The following is a 26,262-nucleotide window of genomic DNA, read 5'->3' on the forward strand; positions in this document are numbered from 1 at the left end:
GCCTTGGTAGCTAGCGATATCTAGCGGCCTGTTCTCCAACGAAATTTGTTTAACAATATCATGATCTGACGGCCACCAATCAACGTCCAGCTTTTTATACATTTTTTTTTTTTATACATAACATTCCTAGTTACGCAATTCAGCCGGAAGCGAAAAACTTGTTATGTTGTTGGCCTCTTATATTCAGTATAGAAAAAGCGCAATACTATTCGGACTGTTCTGCGTATTACGCTGGGTGTCTAAAACAATTTTCCGCATGCGGCCCACGAAAAAATTTGTTATGGCCCACGAAAATGTAAAATATGGGGAAAATACTTTAAAAAAAATAGCGCTTAGGAGAAATATAGGCAACACCATACACACAATTCCCAATATCCCTTTAACTAGTGAAGACGAGTATACACGTTGCCCAGGGCATTTCCTGGGGTCATGTGGAAAGCGATGACTAGGTCCAGCGACGTATAGAAACAATTCATCTGTCACACTCGGCTTCTAGTCGATTTCGACTACTTTACCTACTTTTATGGCCAGGGAAAAAATAAACATAAAGATTGCCTTCATATAGAAAAAGATAATACAAACTAAAAACACTGAATTAGCTTCAGGTTCGTCTAGCTTTCAACTTGTAATGTCTTTTGTCTTCAACTTTAATAGCAAGGGCTAAAATAAACATGAAAGGTACCTACATTTGGAAAATAAAAAGTAAAATACAAGAGAAAAACACCGAATTGGCTTCCAGTTCGTCTGGAGTTCTGCATTTACTTTCACTCACACCTGCTCATTAAGGCCAGGTGTAAAAGAAACATAAAGAGTAGCCTTCATTTCGAAAATGAAACATAAAATACAAAGGGAAAAACAATATTGCCTTCCAGTCCTTCAAGATTTCAACTTTTTTTTGTTTGTGCCCCCACTTTGCAAAAAAAAAACAACACACAAAGGGCGATTTTCATTGTGAAAATGAAATCTAAATACAAATGGGGGAAAAAAATTAGCTTCAAGTTCACTTATATTTCTACTTTTTACGTCTCTGTCATCTGCTTGTTATGGCCAATGCAACAACAAACATAAAGGGTAGCCTTAATTTGGAAAATGAAATCCAAAATACAAAGGAAAACCGCTGAATTGGCTGCAGTTCGTCTGAATTACTAGTTTTTCTATCTCTTTCTCGCTACCTTTCATGTTCAGGACTACGAAAAGCAAAAGGGTGTTGCATTCGTTGGGAAAATTAATAGTAAAATACAAGAGAAAAGCACGGAATTCGTTTCCAGTTCTTAGAGATTTCTGTTTTTTCTCTGTCACATTTAGTTAGGACCCGGGAAAAGAAAACTCTTAGGGTTGCCTTTATTTCAAAAATAAAAGATCAATTACAAGGGATAAATCACCAAATTGGCTTCAAGTTCGCGTAGACTTCTTCTTTTTCTGTTTCTCTTAAAAGCTTTTAAGGCCAGTGCTAGCATGAACATAATGGGTAGCCTTTATTCTGAAAATGGAACGTAAAATAGAAAGGAAAAGACCAATACTGACTTCCAGTTCGTGTAAATTTCTTCTTTTTCCGTCTCTCGTATTCACTTTTAGGGCCAGTGCTGTAACGTACATAAAGGTTAGCCTTCATTTTGAAAATGATACATGAAAATGACCCAAAATACAAAGGAAAATTCACCAAATTGGCTTCAAGTTCTTCTAGATTTCTATTTATTATTATTTTTCCTCAGTCTCCTGCTTTTATGGATGAACCTTAAGGGTAAATACAAAAGGTAAACACTAAATGGATTTCCAGTTCGTCTAGATCACAATGGTGTCGAACTAGCGTCCGTTGGGGCAGTTTTTTGTGGCCCAATATTTGCTGAAATTAAAATGAAAATAGCGCTTAGGAGAGTTCCTGGCAATACCTTACACACAATCCTTGTTGCCCGTTAACTAATGATGGTCCAGTGCCTTTACATTTTTGGAGGCCTTTGTGTAAAATTCGTTGGCTAGTTCGGGGCAGTAATGTTTGGCAGTGATATGTCTGCCATTCTTAGGATCACGTGATTTAAACTCATCCAAATTGCGAAAAGAATAAAAAGTGCATTCTTGATTTTGATGTAATGGAACATACCTATCAAATCAGATTTTTAAATGTGATGTGGCTCGCGGTTGCACCAAATTTCCCGTGTTTAAATTGTGGTGCGTCTGTCAAACTTGCATTTTAGGTTCACTCAAGCACCCACACCTTTTTTTTCGTATATTTATGTCTCAGTCCTCTCCAGAAGAGTTTTAATTAATGATGCTTGAACATGTTATTCAATAACGTAATTATTTGTACGTCATATTGTTTGATGATAAGATTGTTGTGTTGGTCAAGGGCAATAAATAAAAGAAGAAATTCAATTTAAAAAAACTTTTGCGTACGAGAAATAAAAAATAGTTGATCCTTTTTGTTGCGTATTTGAATAAAAACAAACAAAACATTTAAACAATTGAAAATTCGATAAGCAAAGTTATTTACGATCTTACGAAGAGAATCTTAGAATGAAGTAATAAAAAAGTGTACAAAAAAGAAATACTTGTTCTTTTATCCAGTAAAATATTATATCAAATTACCTGAATCTATAATAATTCACTTTCCAAGAATTTACTCCAATGATTTCAAACATTATAAATGCAAATAGAGAGCGGAAAAAGCAATTATTTTCATTTCTTTATATCCGGCTTTGAAAATATGTATCGACACAATTGAGTGAAACCTTCTCTAGACTGTTGAATATTCATTGTGCGTAATTGAAACTCGCTGCACTCTTACGAACATTTGTCAGCGTTTTATTGATCCATCTGATACGTCTTCCAAGTTTATCTTACATGAATCATTTCTGTTGACTTACTTGAAGGATTGGTCGTAATTTATACGTCTCTTATTTCTCTTAACCGTAAAGTATATCGATCGTATTGTTAAATATATCTTATTGTTTACAAATTATGTTTTCACCAAAAGTGGAAGCTTCACTTTGCCCAACACAAATTAATTTCTGAAAAAAACCCAACACTGCTTTTTTTTTTTTAAAAAAGGCTTTTTTAACACCCTATACTTCCGCATACCAATGCTATTTTGATTAAAAACAATAATAATAATAATTAACAAATTAGGGTACCCTATGAATAAACTAGAATAAAATGAGATTTATAATTCAAGAATTATATCAAAGCGGCGCTTTTTTTTTTGCAGCCTCCAGCACTTGCACAGATAACACTTAAGTATAGTTTTACTTCTGGACAGTGTTGATGGTTCTTCAAGATTTCTTTGTCCGGTAAACTAAGGCATGCTTTAATCATACTATAATTTGTGAAATAACAATTTAAGTTCTCCAATGTCGCGTGTGGCAGCTGGGGAAGTATGGCATTGGAAACCCCCTTTACGGAGAATAATCAATGTTAAGGTCAACTCCTTCGTAATGTTGCTATTTCAGTAAAAAACTATGGTCTTTTATTGTGCAATAGTATTATATAGTATGATTTCTAATAAACTGATATTTGTTTTATTTTTTCCCATCACAATAGTTTTATTAATCTGTAAGATATTTATTACGTTGTCTTCCATATTAAAAGGAAAATTAACTGGCCTCACTCACATGACTATCTCTTACTCCTAATCTATATTGAACTTAACTCTGATCTTTTAGAAATTTCAGAAAACTCTAAAAAATTAAAAACCCATTTAGTGAAAGTGGTGCAACTAGTTTGAAGAGTATTTCAGCAACTTAACTTTAATCTTACTTAAGTTTGGGACCGAACATTCTATGAAAACAGAACTTAAGAGGGAAGCCTACCCACCTCCTCTCTTAGAAGTCCCCATTAATTGAATTTCCCTAGAAAAATATTGAAAAAAAATTGAACCTATACACGTAAAACAATCTAAGGGGAAGTCGTAAGAACAGCATTTTCTGGAAAAACTGAAAATAAATTGAAAAATCCATTTATCAGTATGGATTTTTGGAATTTTCATAGTGAAAATGGAGTGTAACGGTAAGATCTCTCGAAATACAAATCGAATATAGAGTTTCAACAAGCATTATTTTCTTTAAAAAAACCTTATAGGGAAAGGCACAATAAGTCTCTTGTGGCTGCCGTGCCGTTGGGCATCTTTTCTAATGCTAATTCGAACAACCACTACCTATGAAGTAGCAATTTTGGAATTTTAACATAAAACCCAATATTTTCCTTAATTAGTATAAGAAAAACAGTTTTAAATTATTTTTTCTTGCCAAAATCCGATACAAAAATTTGCATCAAAAAACTCTCATTTCATCCCAAACTTGTCTTCAACTAAGGCAACCCTCCAAGACTCCTCGAAGACTGGCTGAGGCGCCGTGACCAACTGGGTGACTAATGGCGGCCATCACTGGATGACCGTCATTCACGTCTGCCACGTTACTGTATACATTTATCTCATTTACTTATTGTACCCTGTGGGTACAGGTGTAAATTTCAATAAAAGGATAAATACTTAAAAATTGTTTTTCATTTTTAATAATTTTATTTATAAAAAACAAAAAGAGTTTAGTTTTTTTCTTACTTTCAAAATATTGGTTATACTTTCAATTTATTCTGAATAAGACAAATTATTAATTACAAGTATTTTTGAGTACATTAAAATAAAAGTTATTAATAGAATTTTATGTCTAGTTTGCTTGAAAAAGCCATTTGTTTTGTACGAAGTATGCATTACGGTATAAATTATATATAGATTTTTTACATAAAAGAATTGAAGTCCGGTAAGTTGTTAAAGAAGAATTTATTCTGGATTTTAGGATTGAAAGGAATACATCAAAAATGGGCAAATTTTCAGCAAAAATGGAAAAATTTAGGATTCAGCTCTTTCGAAAACTACGTCGATCTCTAGAAGTATTTTTAAATGAAAACTATTCTAGAATCTAGGCTTGGGTATTCCAGCACTGACTCCACTCTCAATACCACATTCGTCGTTGCCTCTCAATATCTTGAAATATCCCTGATCACCCCAGTCGGTATTCCAAGAGTTAGCGATCAACCAATAAGGTTTTTCATTTTCCACACCCCATCCAATAATCCTGATTGCGTGTCCGCCTAATTCTTTTCCATGAACATGTTGATAGACACCTGGAATTTCAGGGAATATTAGCATTAAGTTTCGGTATTTTGGGGGGGGGGGGTTTCTCAGCTGAGAAGAACCCTCTTAAGCAAAAAATGGTAAAGCGTACGTGAAAATATGACAGATTCTTTTAGATTTTCAAGAAACTTTTTCTGTTTATTTGGGTTTTTACTTTTATTTTTTTTTTAAATTTTAAAAGGTCCAGCTTTAATGAAGACATTTAACAACATTTACCTTCTTTGTAACTCAACAAATCTTCAAATACAGCCAGCGTTCCTTCAACAGGCCCATTTGATTGTATTTCTTTTTGAATTGACGTTTCATCGCTTTCTACGCTGTAAGCTGTTTTACCTGGTGGAGAATATATTATTAAAATACAGGTAGGAAATCATAATTTAATTATTTTAGAAATTTGCATTGAACACTTTCATGTAAAAACTAGTTGCAAAATTACAAAACTAATCACTAGTACGTAAAGTACATTTCATTTTACAAGACCGAGATGTCTGAATTACCCAAACAACCATGGTCAAAGATCATGCTAGGAGTAATAAGAAGGGTTTATACTTGTAACGAATTAATAGAAGATTTTCTTCTCTATATTCAGAATGCGATGGAGAAGTTGAACTCAGACATAAAATAGTATAATGCCCACGCTGTACAAAAATAAAGAAGGGAAATGCTCGATAACTCAAAGAAGTATTTAGGGGGTTCTCTTTCTGTACAAGGATATTATCTTCTCTAATAACATTTATGTTCTCAAATACGAAGTAATAAAAACGATTGTGCTTAAATCAGAATAACTTAAGTGACAAACAAGGTGGGGATGTTCGCGTACCGCCACCGTGAGGCTATAAAGTTCACTTAAGTACCAAATATTTAGGCGCAAGTAGGAGATGTGTTAAGCTGTATTATGTACATATGAGAGTGTTCATTTAACTTAAGTAAATGTTGACAAAAGAAAACCTATGTAAAAAAAAAGTAAGTTTTCACAATTTCAAAGTTACAAGGGAATTTAAGTTTTCCATGAGAAAATCTTTAGAGCTACACTGTAACCAATTGCAGTAGAAAGCTTAAAGTACTCGAATGGTTGAGCATTGTGATTGTCTGGCATTTCTAACGGCGCAGGACTTATCCCCTAACCCAAACTCTTCTTCCACTCAAAATCTTTTATGGATCCAGAAGTACCCAAGATGTTCCTGAACCCTAAATCTCAAATCATTCCATTGAACCCTTAATAAAGGTTATACCTAATCATCACAGACTAATCTTCGATTTTTTGTTTACCTTTAAGAAATGAAAGTTACCATAATATAAGTCCTGCTTATAGGACATCTTGTAAGATGGTTGGCAAGTCTTTTCACATTTAGGCATATGCTTTGGAGATGGTCCACAGGGCTTTCTGGTTCCATTGACGTGATGTTCACAAGGTGATATTTCGTATGGTCGGCAGCCCTATAACAAAAAAAATTGCAATGTTCGTGAGAATCTTTTGAATTTTTTCTCCGAAATTTAATAAAATGTAGATTTTGAACACAAAGAACTGTATATAAAAATGCCATCAGAGGGGGCTACCGACAACGCCACACGGCCTGAAGGTTAGGTTAGTCTAGGAAGGTTTAGCGTCATTTTAGAGTGTTTACGTTACAGTTTTTCATAGTGTTTAACGACGGTGAAATATAACTAGTAATTTTATTATTCTTTACAGGTATTTTATTGTTTTAATTATTTATGTATGTACATATGTATTAATGTTTTGTATTAATTTATTTATAAAATTACATTCTTTACAGAATAATAAAATCTGTTTTTGAAAATCGACTTACATGTATTTAAAGCAATCCGTATTACTGTTTAAACCAGATTTATTTGGTGAGGGTTGGGGCCAGCTAAACTTGTAACTGATTTCCGGTTCAACGAGGCGCTGCGCAGGATGTTAAGTTTTTAATGCGTTGGTGGGGTGGTTAACTTAGTACAAATAGTAAAGTCCCATCGGACAATGAACATCTTTTCTTTGTGCAAAGTAGTCACCGATCGTTGCAAATTTCTACTATTTTAGTTAATTTTTTTTTCTTACAAAAGAAAACGTATGAAAATTTCGTTAAACAATAAATAAATAAACTCGAAACCTGCAAAAATCCTTCGAGTAATGTAGCACTCCTCAATTCTGTAATTTTATAATTTTCTTCGACTTTGGAATTTAATCAAGACATTCAACCTCATTTACATTCAACCTTTATTACATAAAACAAGTTGTACTCCTTGCTTGTGGAGGTAATAACCTTCACCAGGTTTCCCTAAAACCTTTGCCATAATCGATTTGAAAAGGGTCTCACAATTTACTCGAGTTTTTTTGGGTCTCTCTCAAACAAAAACTCTGACAGCTTCGTTAGATTGTGTGAAGTAGCTGTTTATGTCTGGATGTTCAATTATTTAATAAAATTTATTCTACATAAACTTCCTTGTCAGTATGTTCTATACCAGAGGTCGGCAACGCGGCGCCCGCGGGCGCCACTGCGCCCTTCAATAAATTTTAGTGCGCCCTTAAACTATTGTTAATTTAGACAAGAAATTCAAAACGTAAATTTTAAAATTCCTTGAATCTACTGTACGTCAACGGTGACGCGCTTACGCGTTTAACTGAAATGAACTGAGCAATCATGTCAGTAGTAGTCAGTACACAAGAGAGCATAGATCAAGAGAGTTTGTCACAGGTTTATGCCATCCCTATTATGGACTCATCGAAAAGAAAACTTACTTATTATTTCAATGCCGAGTGAAAAAAAGAGTTCCCATATTGCTGATATGATTAGTGCAGTTAATTCTTTCAAATGTAAGTTGGAATTGTTAAAAGCGCATTTGTTGAAAAATTCCTTGTCTCACTTTCAAAATGTCAAACGAATAATTGAAAATTTAAATTTGAGTGTTGATGAATTTGACACTACATCGTACATAAAAACCATTGATACATTAATAATCGAATTTTCCTCGAGATTTCAAGATTTTCTACCGTTAGAATCAGTAATTCCATTTTTCGAAAAATAGTTGGCGCCCGCCATGAATTTTTAATTTAGTATTTCACTCTTTACATTAAAAACGTTGCCGACCTCTGTTCTATACTATATTGTTTATTAGTTTGATGTGTTTATGTCTCGTGTGTGAAATGAAGGTAAATTAATTGATAATATATTTCACTCTTAAGATAAAACTGTAACTGATGTTATTTAAAGAATCTAATGTTGCTTAAAATTCAAAAAAAACGGAAGAAAGAAGTAAAATATATGAAATAATTAAACAAAATGAATAAAATATTACCTGGGCACTGCCGTAACTACCTCCAGTCACAATACCTTTATGTACCCAGTGGTCCCAAGCGGCACCTGGATATCCTCCATCGCAACCAAAACCACAGGTATAGCAACAGAAAACTAGATCTTCCGCAGATAAGCGTACACTTATTTTCGCTTTACTGTGGATACAAATTCGATCGGACATAGCTTCGACTGCGCCGAAAGCCTGCAGGAAAAATAATTTCATAATTAAAGAGTTGTCTGATGTTCAAGCAGATAGTGTAACAACAAAAGTAGTTTTTGGTTTACATTTCTGGACATGTAAACCTTATAGCTGGTGAGTTTGGAATTCAAGCTAGGACTGGATCTGCAATCATTTGGTCGGGAAACGTATCGTAACGATTAAGATTTAAAAATAAATAAAAAAACGAGGAACATACCCAACAACTACCACAGCTGCCTTGATCTCTGATTTCTGATATAGTCGGACAGTCTTGCCATTCAACTCGGCTGTCAAACTGCTCTGGTATTTGCACATAGTTATTCTCAATGTATCTACTGGATTTAAGTGGCAATCTATGCAATTTAGCATCCGGATGTACGCCCATCAATTTTGTTAAATATTTATGAGAAGTTTTGGGATGAAAATTTCTTCCAGCCTGATGATAGAGTTGAAAAAAGAAAAGAAAAAATGAATTATTAAACTCTAATTAGCAACTAATTAAGTGATATTAAGAGATTTTTCACTTCATTTAGCTTACAGCCTCCCTAAGTCGTAGTTACTCGATATTGTGACAAAATTTAGAAATCAAATTTTTAACTGAAATAATGTTTTAAAGATTCCTGAGTTGGTAAATGTGTTCTGGGCACAACTACAGAAACTAGAAACTTAATATTTTGGTTTTCTCAATATCTAAAGAAATCTATCCAAACACGTATTAACCCGAAGTACCACAGATCTTATAATTAGCGCAATTTTCTTCGAAAACCAATCGAGCTGAAATATTTAAACAAAATAATCCTAAATTCCAATAAAGGGACGCATTAGTTTGGCTCGAAATCAAATATCATTTTTATGGAATCAACGTTTGTGTCTCTGAAAAAAAAATATGTGATCAGTGTAATAACTCATAAAAAAAACGTTTACGTTCTGCTACGGCTTTTGGACTATTTTCAACTAATCGAAAGTATCACTATAAGGAATATAGATTTAAGTCGATTACTGCTCCATCGATTTTTTACCTAACTTTATATAATTAACTGCTTGTGGACCATATGGTAGTAAATTATTTTCAGCGAACGGATTCTGGCCATTCACGGTCTCTGGGATCCCATTTTGAATACAAACACACACACACGGGCATCAACACTCAAATTCTTATTGTAAAAATCATTTTTTTCGAACTCTGGCAACCTCAAAACAGATATTTCCAGCCCTAAATCGATAAAATACATGAAAAGAATGTTTTCTCTTAGCAGAAAAAAAATTGGAAGTAAAAATTCTATTACCTTAAGTAAAATTTGTCACTTCAATGGCGATTACTATTGTTTTACCACAAATTGTTGAAATGTATACCCACTAATTTAAGGCTTACCTTCCATGTTGTATTTAATGAATTAATATAGTTTATAAATTCATCGGATAGCGGGTCTTCATTTTGCGGATTCTCTGACAATGTTCCACAGATTAGTGATAACACGATAAGCAGTTTCATATTTTCTGCTAAAAATAAAAAAGAAATTAATAGAAATTTTATAAAATAAATAACTTAAAACAAAAATTTATTTTAAATCAGACTAAACAACCTTAACTATTTGAGTTACAAGCAGTGTACTGAATGCAAAGCTATCTAATCTCCTATTAGTTTACGATTTGTAAAAGTCAATGGTCATAGTTCAAACATATCTATTAAGATCTTACAAGCAATCTATATGTACTGAAATAAAACTAGTAAAATTTACTTAATTTTGTTTCTGGTGAGCAAAATGTGAACTAGGCAATTTTTTCAGAGTAGATTGTCGCCCAAGAATATTCTTTGGTTGGAAAATTTAAAAAAATAAAATAAAATGAAACATAAACCATGTACATATTTTATTTCGAATTATCCAGGAAAAATTTATCAAGAAAAAAAGTTGTAAAACCCACTTTAGTAAAACGAGTTATTTTAAGGGGATATTTTTGTGAAAAAAGAGGACACCTAGGGGGGGGCGAATTCACTTTCAAATGACGCATTTCGTAATCATGCGAACACAAAACATGTATTTCTCGTGAAAAATCGATAAATATATCCCAAATTTCATACAAATTTACTTCTTCCAACTCGGTTGTCACGAGAAATTGTGACATTTGTCAGTAATTATTTTAATATAAAACAAGTACTTTCCTATGACCTTTTTTAAGAATTTGAAAAGAAAATGGGGCCGTTACACAGTATATATGCCTAGCGTATTTACACATAATGTGGCCCGTTTTCATTGTGTATAGATAAAAAATAAAATTAAAGAATAGAACGCACGGCAATGAGAGAACCGTACGGAAGGTTACATTTTAAACAGACTCAGAAGGCCATACTTTTTATTAGTAAATAGACCTACGCAATGTTGTGATCACCACTTACATTGTGTGCTGTAATTCTGTGCCAGACTTTCTTACATGGAGTCAGTTTATTGATATATATATTTTTTATGTAACATTATTTGTGAACATTTACTTTTTTTTTTAATACGAAAACAACAGCTCAAGAAATTTGCCAACTTAATCTATATACTTTGGTTAGACCCATTAATAGTTTATCAGTCAAAATTATTCATCCAGGATTATTACTTCTCTATCAAAGGAGGCATTTTTTCCACGGCACTTGTCATCAACTCTATTGATGGCAAACTTGACAAAGATTTTATCATCAATATTGAGCAAATAATTTTGCATAAAATCATTCACCCCCATCTTATTGGTTGATTTGTAAAACGCCACGACAATGTTTTTTATATTTCTGAATAGTTTCAAATTTTCATTCATTATCAGAGATTGAAGCTTTAGTTCTGTACAGAATTTGAATTCATCCGGTCATATGCGCTACACTTGTAGATTTAGTGAATGGAAGAAATTACTTGATGTTTACGTATGTTTTTTAGTCTAATTAATTTTTTAGACTCTAATTATTGAGATTTTAACCTAGATATTAGTTTTAATTGCCAAATCGCGAATAATTCAACCTTGATTGTTCACATTGACCTCCCTGTAAAAGCAGGTACGCATTTCAAATATTTGAATGATTGCCAATCTACGCATTAGTATTTTATTTTATTCTTATGAATTAGCTATCCATTATCAAGGTCGTGGTATTGTTTATAATCGTGACAATAGAAATGATTATAATAAATTAATTAATCAATGGACAAAGCCGTAACATATGCACGTTAAGACATGTCACTTTCATTTAAGTTTTTGAAATTGTTGAGTTTTTTTTTAAACAAAATATCTTAATAAGGAAAAATCGCTTTGGTAAGAAACCGTTTTTGCGAGCAAAGTCCATCCACCGGAAGAGGTTATGGTTTAATTTTACTTGTTCTTACTCTATAAGAGAAGTATTCATGTGATCGTGAGATTTTCATACCCATTTTGAAGTCTTCTATTTATTTTTTTAAAAAAAAGTTATTTTAAAACTTGAACTGTGTGCGCCTTGGTGTGATCGACACTGGAACTCATAAACGAACAATAGGAGAAACAAATCAAATTTGAAATCAAGGGTTTACCAATGGACTGATCGTGACCAGTGTCAATAACCACATCATACGCTTGAACATTTAAATGCTTCAGGGTTATGTATGCTTTTTGGGCTAACTCCAGATCCAGGGAAGTGAATAAAGGGGAATAGGATCAACTGCACGAGCGGAATCGACGAACGTAACAAAAAAAAAATTGACTCGTCTCCCCTTCAAGACTCAATTTAAGTATATTAATGGCTGTGTAAAAATAGCATCAATCCAACAACCTCATCCTCTGCGAAATCCACATTGCTTTGCGGAAACTAATGCTATACTACGGATAGCTTAAGAAGTCATTCAGATCGCCAAGGTTATTCGCCCTTTCACGATTCCCCAAGAAACGATATCCATTATTTCTTATCTTATTATTTCTTATTATTAAATCTTACTCCATTATTTGGTTTAAAAAGGGTTTTTTGCATGTAGTGCAGCAGCCTAGTGGCAGAGTTTTCAGGAGACGCTTAAGCGCCTCGTTGGGCATCACATCAAAAAACCCGGAGCCATTCCAACAACCCCGAATACAACACTGTTTCTTAAAACAGAATCAAAGACACCAAAAAAAGTAGTATGTAAGTGGAGAGAACACTTTTATTTATAAAATGTCACTCAAGCCAGGGATAATAATACTAATTTTTTATCAGTTTCTCTTTATAGCCCTACATTTAGCTCTTTGAGCGCTTTAATAAACTTGAATTAATTTTAAGTACTCCTCTTTTTATTAGGGATTCAAACAATACATTTTTAAATAAAAGTAATTACATAAATCGCGTTATTAAATTAAGTCATGTGAGTTGTTCGCACCAAATGTTTTCATAACAATTTATTTTATTTATTAACTTTATTATACGTTAGTTCTTAGTACCAGAGAACAAAACGGAAATGGCAACCACGCAACTTAAAATAATTCAATTTATTTTTTCCGCTACGAAAGCTATTTACAACGTAATAGTTGAGCCAACAGAGGGATCTTAATGTAATAAACAAAACACTTGCGCACGGTTGTTATTGTTGTTTGTTTTTAATTTCGAGTTAATTATCTATTTGCGAGTTGTTTTTGTTTTAGGTGTTACAGGAAAATTTACAAAAATAATAAATGAAAAACATTTGTTTGTCAATCTATTTATTTTGACAAAGTTCAGCGTAAAATAAACTTTTTTAAAAAAAAGGTCGTTGAATAATCGGTTAAGACATTAATTTAAGACTCCATCATTTTTTTTTCTGATATTATTAGCTAACGGTTTCCCCAAGGATGGGGTTCAGGACTGTTGCGTGAAAAGAATACTTAAGAATCTACGATCGCCTTTAGCGCGAAGTTGGAGACCTGACAGGTGATTAGAAGGAACAACAAGGCAAGAACTGTATTCCGTGTTTATTTAGTGTAATTGGTATTCCTACATTTGTTCTTAGAACGCTCTTGCAAGCGAAAAACCTTTATCCTTCCAGCCTAAGTTTCTAAGAACACATCTGTTTATCATCACCGAGCGAGAGCATTCTAAGGCACTTTAAAGAATGCTCGCAATGAGGGAAATTTGAGGAATTAGGCTAGTGATGAGTTCGCTCGTTTGATGTAAAAGCGTATTAACACAAATTCAAGATATTATTTAATTTCTGTGACTTACTAGCCATCAGCTTATTATAACCTTTTTTTAAAAACCCAAAATTGAGAGTATTTATTCTGAGAAAAACAAAATCCTAAATATCACGGCACGAATTGTAAGTATCAACCCAATTAGTTTCAATAACACTAAAAACTTTTGCGAGGAAGTTAAGTAGAGAAACGTTATCAGAATAAGTGATAGTAAACAAGCATTTGTCAACAAAGGTTGACACGAAGGGCGCGAGTGGGTTAATCTGAAAATAGTTTAGGTCAAGGGCGTAGCTTTGGTTGCCACGTTTCAAATACAGCTTTCGAATGGTTCAATTAAAAATATCATTTTTATATTCAATGTCACCACCATTTTTTTTATGGGCCAGTTTGACCGGAAATGTCCGGTCTCCCCCGGAGTGAGGAACAAATGGTTCTTACAAATTGGTTGGTCTAAAAAACGGATAATCGTGGTACGGCAACTAGCTTAAGCGGAAGTGGTGAGGTTTAGGATGATCACGGACCTTTTCAGTGGTCTATTTTACATTGAATGGAAAATTAGCACCATGTGGGACTAGTAGAGGACAGCCTTAGGAGGTTACGACTGGAAGAAGAAATAGAACAACATTGTTGTTTCAGGATATAATTCCAGGTGTAAGTGGTACTTAAAAAACCAGACTCCTGAGTCTAAGGGATCTAACTAAAATCAAAGAAGACCCTCCGAGTCGTAGTGATGACGTAGGCTTTCAGGCCAACCATTGTATGAACAAATCGTAATATTTTAATTTGAATAATTTCTAAGAAAATTCGTTAAGGCAAGCATTTCGATAATTGTCCTAGCAGAAAATTGGGAAAGTATACACTAAAGTTCTTTTTTACTAGAAAACAAATGTAACTCACCGCCGCTTAATGCAACACAGTGTTGACACAGCTGATAGAACAAACCTAATAACCTTCTCTATTTACAAGATCATACCAGTTGAACGCAGGTTCAGCTGTCATTATGAATCACTGTCATTTTAAAATGCACTAGTGTTGAATCTCTTTGTTCTAGGTTCACTGTTTACTCATTATTCTTTGTAAAGGCACCATTTAATTTTATATAAATTGATAAATATGTTCTTTATGAGTAAGTGTTTATTACTCAGTAATAATAAAATAATAGCACATTTTGTCGAAGCAAAAAATAAAATACTCATTTCTTTTTCTTAGCACATTTATTTTTACACATTTATTTATTTATTTGTCTTGCGGACTTTTGATTTTGAGTTCACACCAATTTTTCCAATTTTTTTTTTTTGGATTTTCTTTGGAAATGGCACCTTTTTCTTTAAACTTAGCTTACTAATTGCATCTACGTAGATCCAAAACATTTATTTCAAACATTTCCTTAGGAAAATTTATGAGTGCCACTATACTGATGAGATGAAACAGATTTTAGTGATTCTATTGATAATGGTCCCTGCAAATTTCTATAAACTTTGTATCTTACAATTCACATTTAGGTTTATTACATTTATTTGAAACATTTTTCAGACTTACTTTTGCTGGAGTTCTTAAGTATGCTACGCAAAAAGAAAGCGAGTATTCAACAGTATGTTTAACAATTATAATTAACTCGAATATCTCGAAAAATGGGTTGTTGAATCTAAAAAAAGATTGCTAGCTATTATCCTGTTTTAAAAACAGCCAAATTTTATATCATACAAATAACGATTTCCGGCTCCAGGAAGCCCATTGGACAACACGTCAGAAAATAGGTCAAAAATTGTTCGATTATCGATAAAATATTTGGTTAAAATCAATAACCGAAACACTGACGTAATCTTATCCTTTTTGAAGCTCAGAAACGGATCAGTTTTCAATTAAGAGTCTGATGCTTTAACTTTTATCAATATTGGGCGCAGGAAAACGCTCCATTAAAGCCAAACATTAACCGATTTAATTCATTTCTTGTTTTTGTTTTAACATTGATTTAAGTATCGACATATTTCTAGGTTATCTAATTTGAAGGCAACATTTAGTTAATAAATAATATTTACGAGTGTTTCAACAATTTTTATTATGATAGTGAAAACTATAATAAAGCACGTGGAGGTGAATAGTTAATTTCCTAACACGCTATGTGCGTAGAGTGGGGAAGTTTTGGTCAGGTGATTCAGTGGAGGGAGCATCAGGTGATTCCCCTTGCTGTGTAACCAGCAAACTTACGAGATTCCAACAGTTCAAGGTTAAAAAGAGAAACTTCTCTAATTATGGGAATGATTTCCTTTTTTTCTATAGTTCCTGTTATATATAATTTCTTTGTTTTAATGAAAAAGAAAACATCCAATATCTTTTCACTTTTCTTTCCACCTCCCTCAGGAATCATTGTGAAAATTACTCTAAGATAAATATTACATAGTTGAGATTTTTGTTCGGAATTTTGCATTTTAAATATTAAATTTATTTTAATCTTACGCAAATTGCACTCTATTTTCTTCAATTTTCGAATTTTTATCTTCAAATCACTTAATAATATCTTATATTTAATGTCATAGTACGCATGTTTATTGTATCCCTAACCTTCATCCCTCATCAAACGTACACACATACAATAGGCAAAAAAAGTATTTGCACACCCTGTTATTTTAAGTTTTCATATAAAAAAAAATTCGCTTTTTTACCCAAATTACGTTTATTTAACTTCTTAAATCAAGCACTATAAGATGATAAATATAAATATGCAAAAGAGTCAAATAAATTAAGTATAAAGAACATAATGTTATTTTATACTGCAAAAAAAGTATTTGCACACCTAGTTAAACATTGCAAAAACTAATTTGGTTGACCCATAACCAATCATAACTTTGTCCTTAATATTTAGTGTGCATCCCTTTAGCTTCAATTACGCCTTGTAACGCCTTACCATTGATTCAACTAAGTTTCTTGTCACCTCATCTGATAAATTGTTCCAGGAATCAACTAACACCTGTCTTAAGTGCTCCTTACTTGTAATAGAGGTCTGGCGGACTTTCCTGTCCAGAATGTGCCACAGATTTTCAATTGGGTTCAGGTCTGGTGATTGAGGTGGGGTCAGTAATCTTCTTGGGGCATTATAAAGAAGCCATTCTTTTGTAATGTTGGCCGTATGTTCTGGATGGTTATCCTGCTGGAAATGAAAATCGTTCTCCAAACCTAATTTTACGGCACTTGCCTTCGAGTTGCCTCGCAACACCTCCACCTAAGACCGAGCTGTCATTATGCCCTCAATAACTTCTAAATTACCCACCCCAGAATAAGCCATACAGCCCCAAACCAAGATATTTCCTCCTCCATGCTTAACAGTTTTTAATATATTTTTTGTATTCAAACCAGTATTATTTCTTCTCCAGATTGTTATTATATTTTGTGGTTTAAAAACCTCAATCTTGCTTCCATCAGAAAAAAATAATTTTTTCCCGAGATTCTATAGGTTTTTTAACAAATTCTTTGGCGAACTCAAGATGTTTTTTCCTATTAACCTCACTAATATATGGCTTTTTTAAGGGTCGCCTGCCTCGTATACCTTTATTGTGAACGAAGTTTCTTATTGTTTGAGGTGTAACCGTCTTTCCTGAACAAGACGCCAGGTCATGCGCAAGTTTTTGAGCGCTGTGAGTTGGTTTCCTCAGCGCGTCTTTGACGACCTTCCTCCTCTCCCGTTCATTTAAGGCTCTTGGTCGACCTGTTCGCTGCTTATTTTCTGTTGTTCCTCTTTCAATGATATACCTCACTGTTGAAAACGATAAATTTACTTTATTTCCGATTTCTCTATTACTGTTTCCAGCACGATGTAATATAAGCACTTCCTGTCTCACACTCACAGGAATTTTTCTAGATTTTGGAGCCATCTCAATGCACTAGTTGAAAACACAATAAAAACTAATGAATCTAGTAAAGAGAGTATAGACAGTACCAAAGGTGACGTTAATCCTCTTTTGTTAGGGCATTTGTTTTATTTACATGTCAAGAGATCCCAAATTACAGCTGTGCAAATACTTTTTTTGCAGTATAAAATAACATTATGTGGTTTATACTTAATTTATTTGACTCTTTAGCATATTTATATTTATCATCTTATAGTGTTTGATTTAAGAAGTTAAATAAACGTAATTTGGGTAAAAAAGTGAATTTTTTTTATATGAAATCTTAAAATAACAGGGTGTGCAAATACTTTTTTTGCCTATTGTATGTATGTATGTAGATTAAACAGTTTGTTGTAAAGATTTCCACGTCACTTATACTCGTTATTTCATCTGTGAGGAAGGTTACATAATGTTTACTTCTGTTATTCAAAATGTTAATGAATCATATACGTTTTTTAATAATAATGAAATAAAACATATTGTAGTACTTGTTTAATAGTTCTTTACGTTTAATTCATATAAAATGATCTAGAATTGTGAAGTTTGAGTTGTATTTTTTACAGGAGGGTGCGCGAATTTAAGCAGAAATCACGAAATTTTAGAATAATTACAGCTTTCTTTTTTAGAGAAGTACCCAAAATACAATTTTCTTGGTTTCAAATAAAAGTTATAGATGTACATGTGTTCAGGATCATTACGTGAGGCTCCCTAATTTTAAATATTCTGCCATTTATTTGTATAAACTACATTTTTGTGTTCAAAAGAAGTCAAAATGTTGCAAGGAAAATTCTCTCTCTTTTTCAATCGCTTTGTTTAAAAATCCTCGTCGCTTCTGGTGATGAAGTTTCGGCCGTATTCAACAAGCGATCAAAGTACAAATAGTTAAAGCTAAAAAACGACTGCTGCTTTGGTGATGTGATGCCCCCAGATGTCGTAGAGTGAGTGAGTGGTTAACGCGCTCGCTATTGGATATTTTTTTTTTTTTTTTTTTTTTTTTTTTTTTTTTTTTTTTTTTTTTTTTTTTTTTTGGCGCATCAACAGCTGAGGTCATTAGCGCCCGGAGCTTTTTCCAGTGCACTGCCGGCCTCCGGACAGTGTTCTCTTTACAGACAACACTGTCCATCACCGGACAGTGAGCTGTAAGGCTATTGGATATTATAAGATATTTTACTTTATGATAGCAATATGGTATGATATTTTGTAAATAGAACAAGTTCACTGATGATTATTTACAGCTAGAAAAATAAAAATCCTTCTATAATACGGAACTATAAATAGCTGATAAATGACCTAGCTACCTCTTTTTTTTTAATAAAAAAAAGTAAACAAAACACAAAACCTAAGATCTGGGCCACAACCACAACTTCCTGTTTTTTTTTACCCAATTAAGTTCGTTTAGTATTTAAACCTAACGAAATCAAAATGCAGTTCTAAACGCAGCGAAATTACGTCGAACTGATTTCAAGGATTTTTTTTTTAATTTCTCAAATATTAGAAAGAGGAAATCAAACTGTCAATGTTGAGTTCACATAAAATAGTAAATAAATAACCTCTATGGCTTGCTCTAACTAAATTCTTGAGGTTCTTAACTTATACATATGTAGATATTTTAAAGCCTGAATTTTGAACATTTAAATGCTTCCTTCCTCTGTTAACAATTTTTACGAATTTTATTTATTTTTAAGAATACATTATCTTATAAGAAGTATTTACAATAGAAAATGTATTCTTTAAAACATCAGATACTGAAGATAATATTTGTTCAAACAATATATCCAAGGCCGTTCTTTAGCTCGTCAACCATGGACCAACCAACAATCGTACGATCAGTTGCCGTCATACGTATTTACCCACTTGAGAATAATTCTGAAAAACACCTTTTGAAATATACTATCTCCTGTTTTAAAGAATTTTTATAGTTTGCTGTTTAGTTCAAACAATAAATTTCATTGCCTTCATTTTTTTTTTATTGCAATAATGACGTCAGCAATGAGTTTTTATTTCTGCTAGCAACATTAGTTTTATCGTGTAATTTCAGTTATTTTATTTAGTTTAGCAATTAATATTACTTTACACTAGAAATAAACTTTTTGAGGTCCCCCCTGAGTATAAGACAAAGAAAAGTGTTTTTACAAATTCCTCAATCTCACCCACTGATTGGGGAGGTTATAGTACGCTATCATGCCTGTTCAACTACTTTTGTTTTGAAATAGACAGTAATTTACATAATGAGTAGCTATAAAATAAATAATTTGGATCATAATTGGGGGAGGTTACTGTTTCCAAAGGTTAAGTAAATAAAATACAAAAAATATTGTAGCGAACAAGAATTTAGTATCTGAGAGATTATTCTTTACTAAAAACCGAAATTCTATTGCCAAATTGTTCAATAAAATTCTCTCTCAAACTACAGAATGAATGAGTCATTATATGATCGATCAACTTAAAAACCGAAAAATAGTAGAAACTTCAAATTAGTAGATATTTGGTTAAGTACCAAAGTGCAATTAAGCTTTTGATTACAATCTTTCATTATCACTCGAAGTACTCGTCGAAATTAAAAAAAAAAAAAAAAAAAATGAATTGTGTCAATTATAATATTGAGGAAAAAAATTGCAATTTACAGAAAGACGGTAACATGGTTCACAGTCGATTTTGTTTTCTTGTGGTTTTTTTTTATCTCGTTGTGAGTAATCGATTATAACGCGCTGTGTAAACAAATTGATCTACACAGCTGGTCATTGAACTTCTCTATCATTTTACTTTAAAATTCGTTGAATATTTTAGTCAAAATGTTTTAAAAAATTAATACGCTAATTTGCTATTATTAAAATAATACAATAAAGTTAAGGTTAACTTCACACAAATATCTCTTATTGCGGGTTATAAAGTCCTGACACGCATTTTTTTGAAGATTATCATAATTGCTACTGTTGGTTATACAGTTTGTGAAGTCTATGTTATTGAATCATTCGCTATCAATTATGGTTTGCATCCATATCGAAAATATGACACCAAGCAATGTATCATCACACTAAGAGAAGAAGAAGAAATCAGTGGAGAAACAACATTCATTAACTAACGAGAATTAAGATAATGTAACCTTGCTTGTGTGGTAGACGCATATTTTTATTTTATTAACAGTGTGTACATATGTAATCAAAACACTTGACAGATCATGCCACACGCTACTGACACTAATTCTTCTTTTTAATATAAAGGTAAATATATTTTTAATTTAATTTGTTGACCATGGAGAATATTATAATTTCTACTCCGACATTAATGACGCGTCCACTCTCAGCCTTTTGACGACAGTGTTTTTTTTTCTCTCTGATAAGCCATACAGATTACAAGATTCTTACAGATCTGATACTTACTCCTAAGACAGTAAAAGTATTAGCAATCGCTACAAATGTTTGTGTTTAGAGAACACTTGTAAAACTGGCCAAAATTGAAGATTCAGTAATTATAGTTTTGAATATATACTCTAACATGACGTTGTACGCTTCGAATAAAGTACCACTTTACGGAATGAGATTTTTTCTTTGCTAAGAGATATATTTTAAATATATTCTTTATACTTACGAATATGTACATTTTATATCTGTTGGTTGAATAATCTTCTTGGATATGTTTTTGTTATCGCTTCTAAAGAGTTAATTTTATTATTGTTTTGTGCACCATCTCGAAGTTGTTAGTAGAAGATTAAATATGTTTTAGAAGTACTAAGTTTGAAAGGAAAGACTTCCAGAACGACATGATAGTTCATGCCAGGTTTTTTTTTCCGTTATCGTGGAACCTTAAACGTGTCTATATTTTCATTGAAGACTCATTTTCGGAAAATCAAATTTGGTAGTAAATCGTTTAATACATACATTTATTTCATTTTTTTTTTCTTTTTTATTGGCAATGGATAGTAGCATGTTTTATACTAATTTACTTCATGTTCAAATTGGATGAGTTTATTTTAAGCACGCCAACTTCAGTCTGGAAACGGGCCCGCCCCGGATCGATATTGTATTTTTCTCCAGCCTTATTACATTGCTGTCTAGACGAGTTTATAATAAAATTTCCCCATTAAAATACACTGCAAAAATCTATAAGATACTGGCGAGAACCATTCGTTATTTAATTTGTATTTAACAAAGTAGTTTTTGTCCACAATTGTTTAGTATATTAGTTTAGTACAATCGTTAGGTTGGTAGTTTGATCATCAAATCTGCACGAAAAAGTGACACTTTGAAAAACATCCAACTTTGACAAATTTAAAAGTTCAAAGGTTAAAAAAAAAGTGCTTATTACATTAATTACTTTTGTAGCAATTATTTTTGATTAAAATTTGATTGATTTGTTCATTGAACTTCAATGTTATTGGCTTTTTAAGGGTTGGTGATGCGGAAGGAACGTTACTCTTTCCTAAAATCAATATTCACCGTGTAAAATGACTAAAATCAAAATGATTTCGGTGAATTGATATTCTCTCATTTGAAATCTAAATTCATTTTATACTCATAAATATTGGTCAAAAAGTTTTGTGAAATGTGCATTCTAATATGACAATTTTTCAGGAGAGCTTTAAGTTCACCCCCAATCTTAGGGCAGACCAGAAGAAGTAACCGTAACCAGAAGAGGTTGAAATGAACACAAACTATGGATTGGTGATGGGTTAATAAATTTTTGGCCACACGTGGCATCCTCGTGCTAATTTTGAGCTTGGCCTTAAAAAATCCTATACTGAATTTAGACGCCAAACTGGAATCGTGTTTAAAAAAGTCTGCACACAATTTAGAATTTCTGTAGAACTCATAATTACCTATAATTTTGGGTAGAATAAAAGAATGCTTAGTTTCTATGATAATAATTACAAGAATAGCGCATTGTAGGAGTGTAGGTAGTTTTAGTGTTATATCTAATGGAAACAAAGCACGAAAGGTATTTTTAATTGGATAATTTCACGAACACTCATCCCAGATTGGAGTAAAGTAATTATTAAATTGGTTACTTTTTAACAATTTGAGACTTTTCAAAATTTATTATCTTTGTAATTAAAATATTTCACAATTAATACGTCGTTTGTGCTGTCGCACTTAAATTCAAATTCAAGTATCTGAATGTGTTGTTCCATCAGAAACTCTATTTAGTTTGAGATTGTAAGGAGTGTGCGCAATGAGAGATTGGTGTTTCATCATAATCCAAATCATCTTCTGACTGATTTTTGAAAGTTCAGAGCAATCAGAGAACGAAACCAAGTACATGGTCCCGGACATTTGTAGCAGGCCGCTTCGTTTATATGCTTTAGATGAGTTTCAGAAATCTTTTTTTTAAGGAGGCGTGCGCAAAATAATATTGAGATGTTGCAAATGAACCAAAATAAAATAGAATTCAAAACAGCTAATTAATCATCATATACCAATAGGCTACTGATCTTATTGAGAACACATCTATTCATGATTCTACTTTTGGAAGTACATAAATTTTTCATAGAAACGTCCGTGAGCAAACATCATCTGAATGGAATTAATTCGATTCCAATTCGCAGATTTTGAACAAAAATCTTATTTTTGATGTAACCTGGTAGTTTTAAGCGGAATATAAAATCTGAATTTACTGTAATTCTGCAGACTCAGAAGGCCTCAAAATTTATATATTTCTGATGAAATTTCGATCATCTAGGTACGAATGAAATAATAGCAACTTGCACCAGACGTAATAGTAAGTAAACATTTGCAAATTAAAATTAATTCCTTCTTCAAATGAATATTCATTTATTCATTCTTGTATAATGTATATCTGACGGAAGTTTGTTTATAACCTTTTTCCTATTATGCCTTCCAAATGTGTAACCTTCTCTTATATAAGTGAGGTCAGACAACTAACAAAACTAGTTTGTGAATGATTAGTTCCTTGATTGTAAACAAATTGAATATTGTTCCTTTACTATTACGGCTTTAAAGATTAACTGTCTTAAAACTTAAAGTAAGTAGTCTTGTTTGTTAAAATTGTCTTAGGGCTTAATATAATTTTACTTTCTCTTACTTCTGGGAGAAAACGCAACTTTTTAATATAGAAATTTAGTTTTACATATTTTTATCTTTTAAAAGTCTTCTCGTAAAATGTAAACAAGTTTTTACCAGTCAAATAATAAAGGTTTATTGAATTGTCCGTCGGTTAGCCAGTGTTATTTATTAATATAGAAGCAGCGATTTCGAAAATTATCCGCCTCCGCGGATCGGTTAGATTGCAGAAAGATTTCTCGATGAGGTTCTTAAATGTTAAATTGTCTTTATATTCGGGATTTTAACAGAACATTTAACCCTGATTAACAGTATGCTAGAGATTGGAATGTACTTAACACCCACTATAACTTAAAAGTACTCTTGAATAAAATGTTTCAAATAATAGTTGTAAATCTATAAGTGCACAATGAATGAAAAAGCATACGCTGCGAGAGCGTTTTAGGTAAACTACAGGAATATTGTTTACACTAAATTACATGAAATACTAGGTTCGTTTAAACGTAGTTATCCATCTGGCGAATTTCGCGTGGTAAAAAGGTGGCTTTGGCATCAATATTTGTGTTTTCACAAGCGCATAAGGCGTTTGCTACCTTAGTGCACTTGTAAAGTGAGATAGAATTTTAATCTCTACAGAAAGTATGAATCACCGCACTGAGGCTTCTATATCTTCAAGGTTAATGAACCTCTCTTGTGCAGTAAAAGTAAATTAAAAAAAAAAGAAATAACTAACTGGCAGTTTATTTCTGATGAGAGATAGTCTGGTGAGATAAATGACCGCCAACAAGTTGAGAAACAAGTAATTGCAGTTTGCCGAGTCACTATATCCGCCTTACGATCATTGTAAAACTAAACATATGACGTAATCTGATCAAACTTCTGAGATTATTTACATAAAATAAGTGGGCGTCATCTTTCGATGTTAATCTTAGAAGTATGGATATTTTTTTTAACTAATGGATATCTGCCCTTTCCTTCCTTGGAAGTTTCCTAGAGAAGCTTGGGCAGTTATTACATATTAATGTAGAATATGATCTCCCTAGGAATATGCTCACCTCTACTTCGATAGCACCAAAAAATGGTTATCTGTGGAGAGCCTGGGATGAAAAAATGGAAGCAATTCTGGAAGATGTGCAAAAATTCATGTAATAAAATATTCTTGGGTTTGATCCTAACAATTTTAAAATAACTAATTCAAACAAATAACTCATCATTGGAGAATTTTAATTAGGGGATCGCCAGATACTAGTTAAAGCAAATTTTGAAACAAATGTAGGTACACATACATTAAAGAACAGTTCATACAAACATTTAAAAAGAATAATTTATCCAGAATACGATCATTTTAGACAATTCACGATCATAATCCTACAAATTGAGAGGACATTTCGTCTCCTGATATCTCCCTCGGTAATCATTAAAACTGTCCGGTAGGACAGTTGTATAAGGGTTGATCGTCAAAAACTGCACGAAAAAGCGTAACGTTGAAAAACACCCAACTTTGACAATTTTTTTCTCTTTTTCTACAAAAGATAAAATTCCCAAATTTTCTTTAAAATATGGGGCAAACCCTCCTTTATAGCTGTAATTTTTTTGCAACAACCCACATCTAATAGGTATCGAGAAAAAAGTTGCCGAAAATGAGCAAAAACGGCTTTTTCAAAAAATCTTCTTCTTCTTCTTCTTGTTGTTGTTCTTGTTGTTACCTTTTTTGTAAACAACGTAGCGCCTAAACGCGTGAACCGATTTTTATGAATGAGGTGTCATTCGATTCGGAATTTTATGTAGATGTGCCTTTTGGGGGTCTCGGCCCTGTACATTGAATGGGAGAGGAGTTAGCCCCCTTTATGTAAGGCCCCCTCCAAAATTATTATTACTAATTACTCTGTAAATCTTGGCCCGATTTTGATAAAATTTGGTAGGATGATAGGGTTAGGGCTCCCCTACCTAACAATAAAGCGACGATCTGCTCTTACACTTGTTAAGGGGAAGTATAGCAATCGTTTCAAATTATCGACACGTGAACCGATTTTCATGAATGAAGTGTCATTCGAATCGAAATTTTGTACAGATTTGTACTTTAAAAGTCTCGACGCTATGCCTCATAAGGAGGGGAGTTTGCCCCACCCAAATAAGGCCCTTTCTAAAACTATTATTACCAATATTTCTACAAAGCTTAGTCCGATTTTGATAAAATTTAGCACGAAGAAGTGATTAAAGCTCCTCTATGTGGCTGTGAAGTGCCATCATGCTCTTACACCTACTAAGAGGAAGTACTGCAATCGTTAAAATTATCAATGAGTGAACCGATTTACATCAATGAATTGTCGTTCGATTCAAAATCTTTGCCTTTTAGGGAGAAGTACTGTAATCGCAGTTTATTTTTCTTGCTCCTCTTAAAAGGAAGTACTGAAATCGCAGTTTAATTTTGCTATTTACGTACAAATACCTTCCTATTTTATTCAAAACGCTTTCTCAAAAAAATGGTTATTGAGGATGGTTTGGGGACCGCAACTATAACCATTCTTTAAAAAGATCTCTCCAGTGGTAGTTACGGTTCCGATTTAACACCTTATCAGGTTATAATGATAGAATAGCTTATTCCAAATTT

At 32.6% G+C, this 26,262-nt stretch overlaps 2 protein-coding genes and 1 long non-coding RNA gene across 9 annotated transcripts in view; 1 reads left to right on the top strand and 2 right to left on the bottom strand.

The window, feature by feature from the left end:
* Positions 1-1,042: 1,042 nt before the first annotated feature.
* Positions 1,043-2,980, bottom strand: LOC141458914 (uncharacterized). The gene is made up of 3 exons (XR_012461274.1): positions 2,584-2,980; positions 1,661-1,843; positions 1,043-1,583 (listed from the first exon to the last, which is right to left on the bottom strand). It is a non-coding gene; the product is annotated as an uncharacterized lncRNA (long non-coding RNA).
* A 1,497-nt stretch (positions 2,981-4,477) lies between these two features.
* The window catches only part of LOC141457848 (cathepsin B-like), a 45,917-nt gene continuing 24,132 nt past the window's right edge, over positions 4,478-26,262 (bottom strand). The window contains exons 1-7 of one of the 5 annotated variants that reach the window (XM_074135153.1): positions 14,648-14,796; positions 9,990-10,117; positions 8,835-9,053; positions 8,420-8,620; positions 6,412-6,559; positions 5,339-5,455; positions 4,478-5,112 (exon numbers count right to left, since the gene is read on the bottom strand). In XM_074135153.1, the coding sequence (XP_073991254.1) occupies positions 4,901-5,112; positions 5,339-5,455; positions 6,412-6,559; positions 8,420-8,620; positions 8,835-9,053; positions 9,990-10,109 (1,017 nt within the window). In that variant the 5' untranslated portion in view covers positions 10,110-10,117; positions 14,648-14,796 and the 3' untranslated portion in view covers positions 4,478-4,900. Of the gene's footprint in view, positions 5,113-5,338; positions 5,456-6,411; positions 6,560-8,419; positions 8,621-8,834; positions 9,054-9,989; positions 10,118-10,200; positions 10,352-14,647; positions 14,797-26,262 lie in introns of those variants that run through there. The other 4 variants (XM_074135156.1, XM_074135152.1, XM_074135155.1 and 1 more) reach the window with 4 other exon arrangements.
* The window catches only part of LOC141457847 (malate dehydrogenase, mitochondrial-like), a 35,788-nt gene continuing 29,920 nt past the window's right edge, over positions 20,395-26,262 (top strand). For 2 of the 3 annotated variants that reach the window (XM_074135149.1, XM_074135150.1), the window contains exon 1: positions 20,395-20,855. The gene's annotated coding sequence lies outside the window, so the exon portion shown is untranslated. Of the gene's footprint in view, positions 20,856-22,205; positions 23,614-26,262 lie in introns of all 3 variants that reach the window. The other variant, XM_074135148.1, reaches the window with a different exon arrangement.

This window comes from Rhodnius prolixus, unplaced genomic scaffold, assembly GCF_049639745.1.
Source record: "Rhodnius prolixus isolate KJV_2025 unplaced genomic scaffold, Rpr scaffold_5, whole genome shotgun sequence".
Classification (NCBI taxonomy): domain Eukaryota; kingdom Metazoa; phylum Arthropoda; class Insecta; order Hemiptera; family Reduviidae; genus Rhodnius; species Rhodnius prolixus.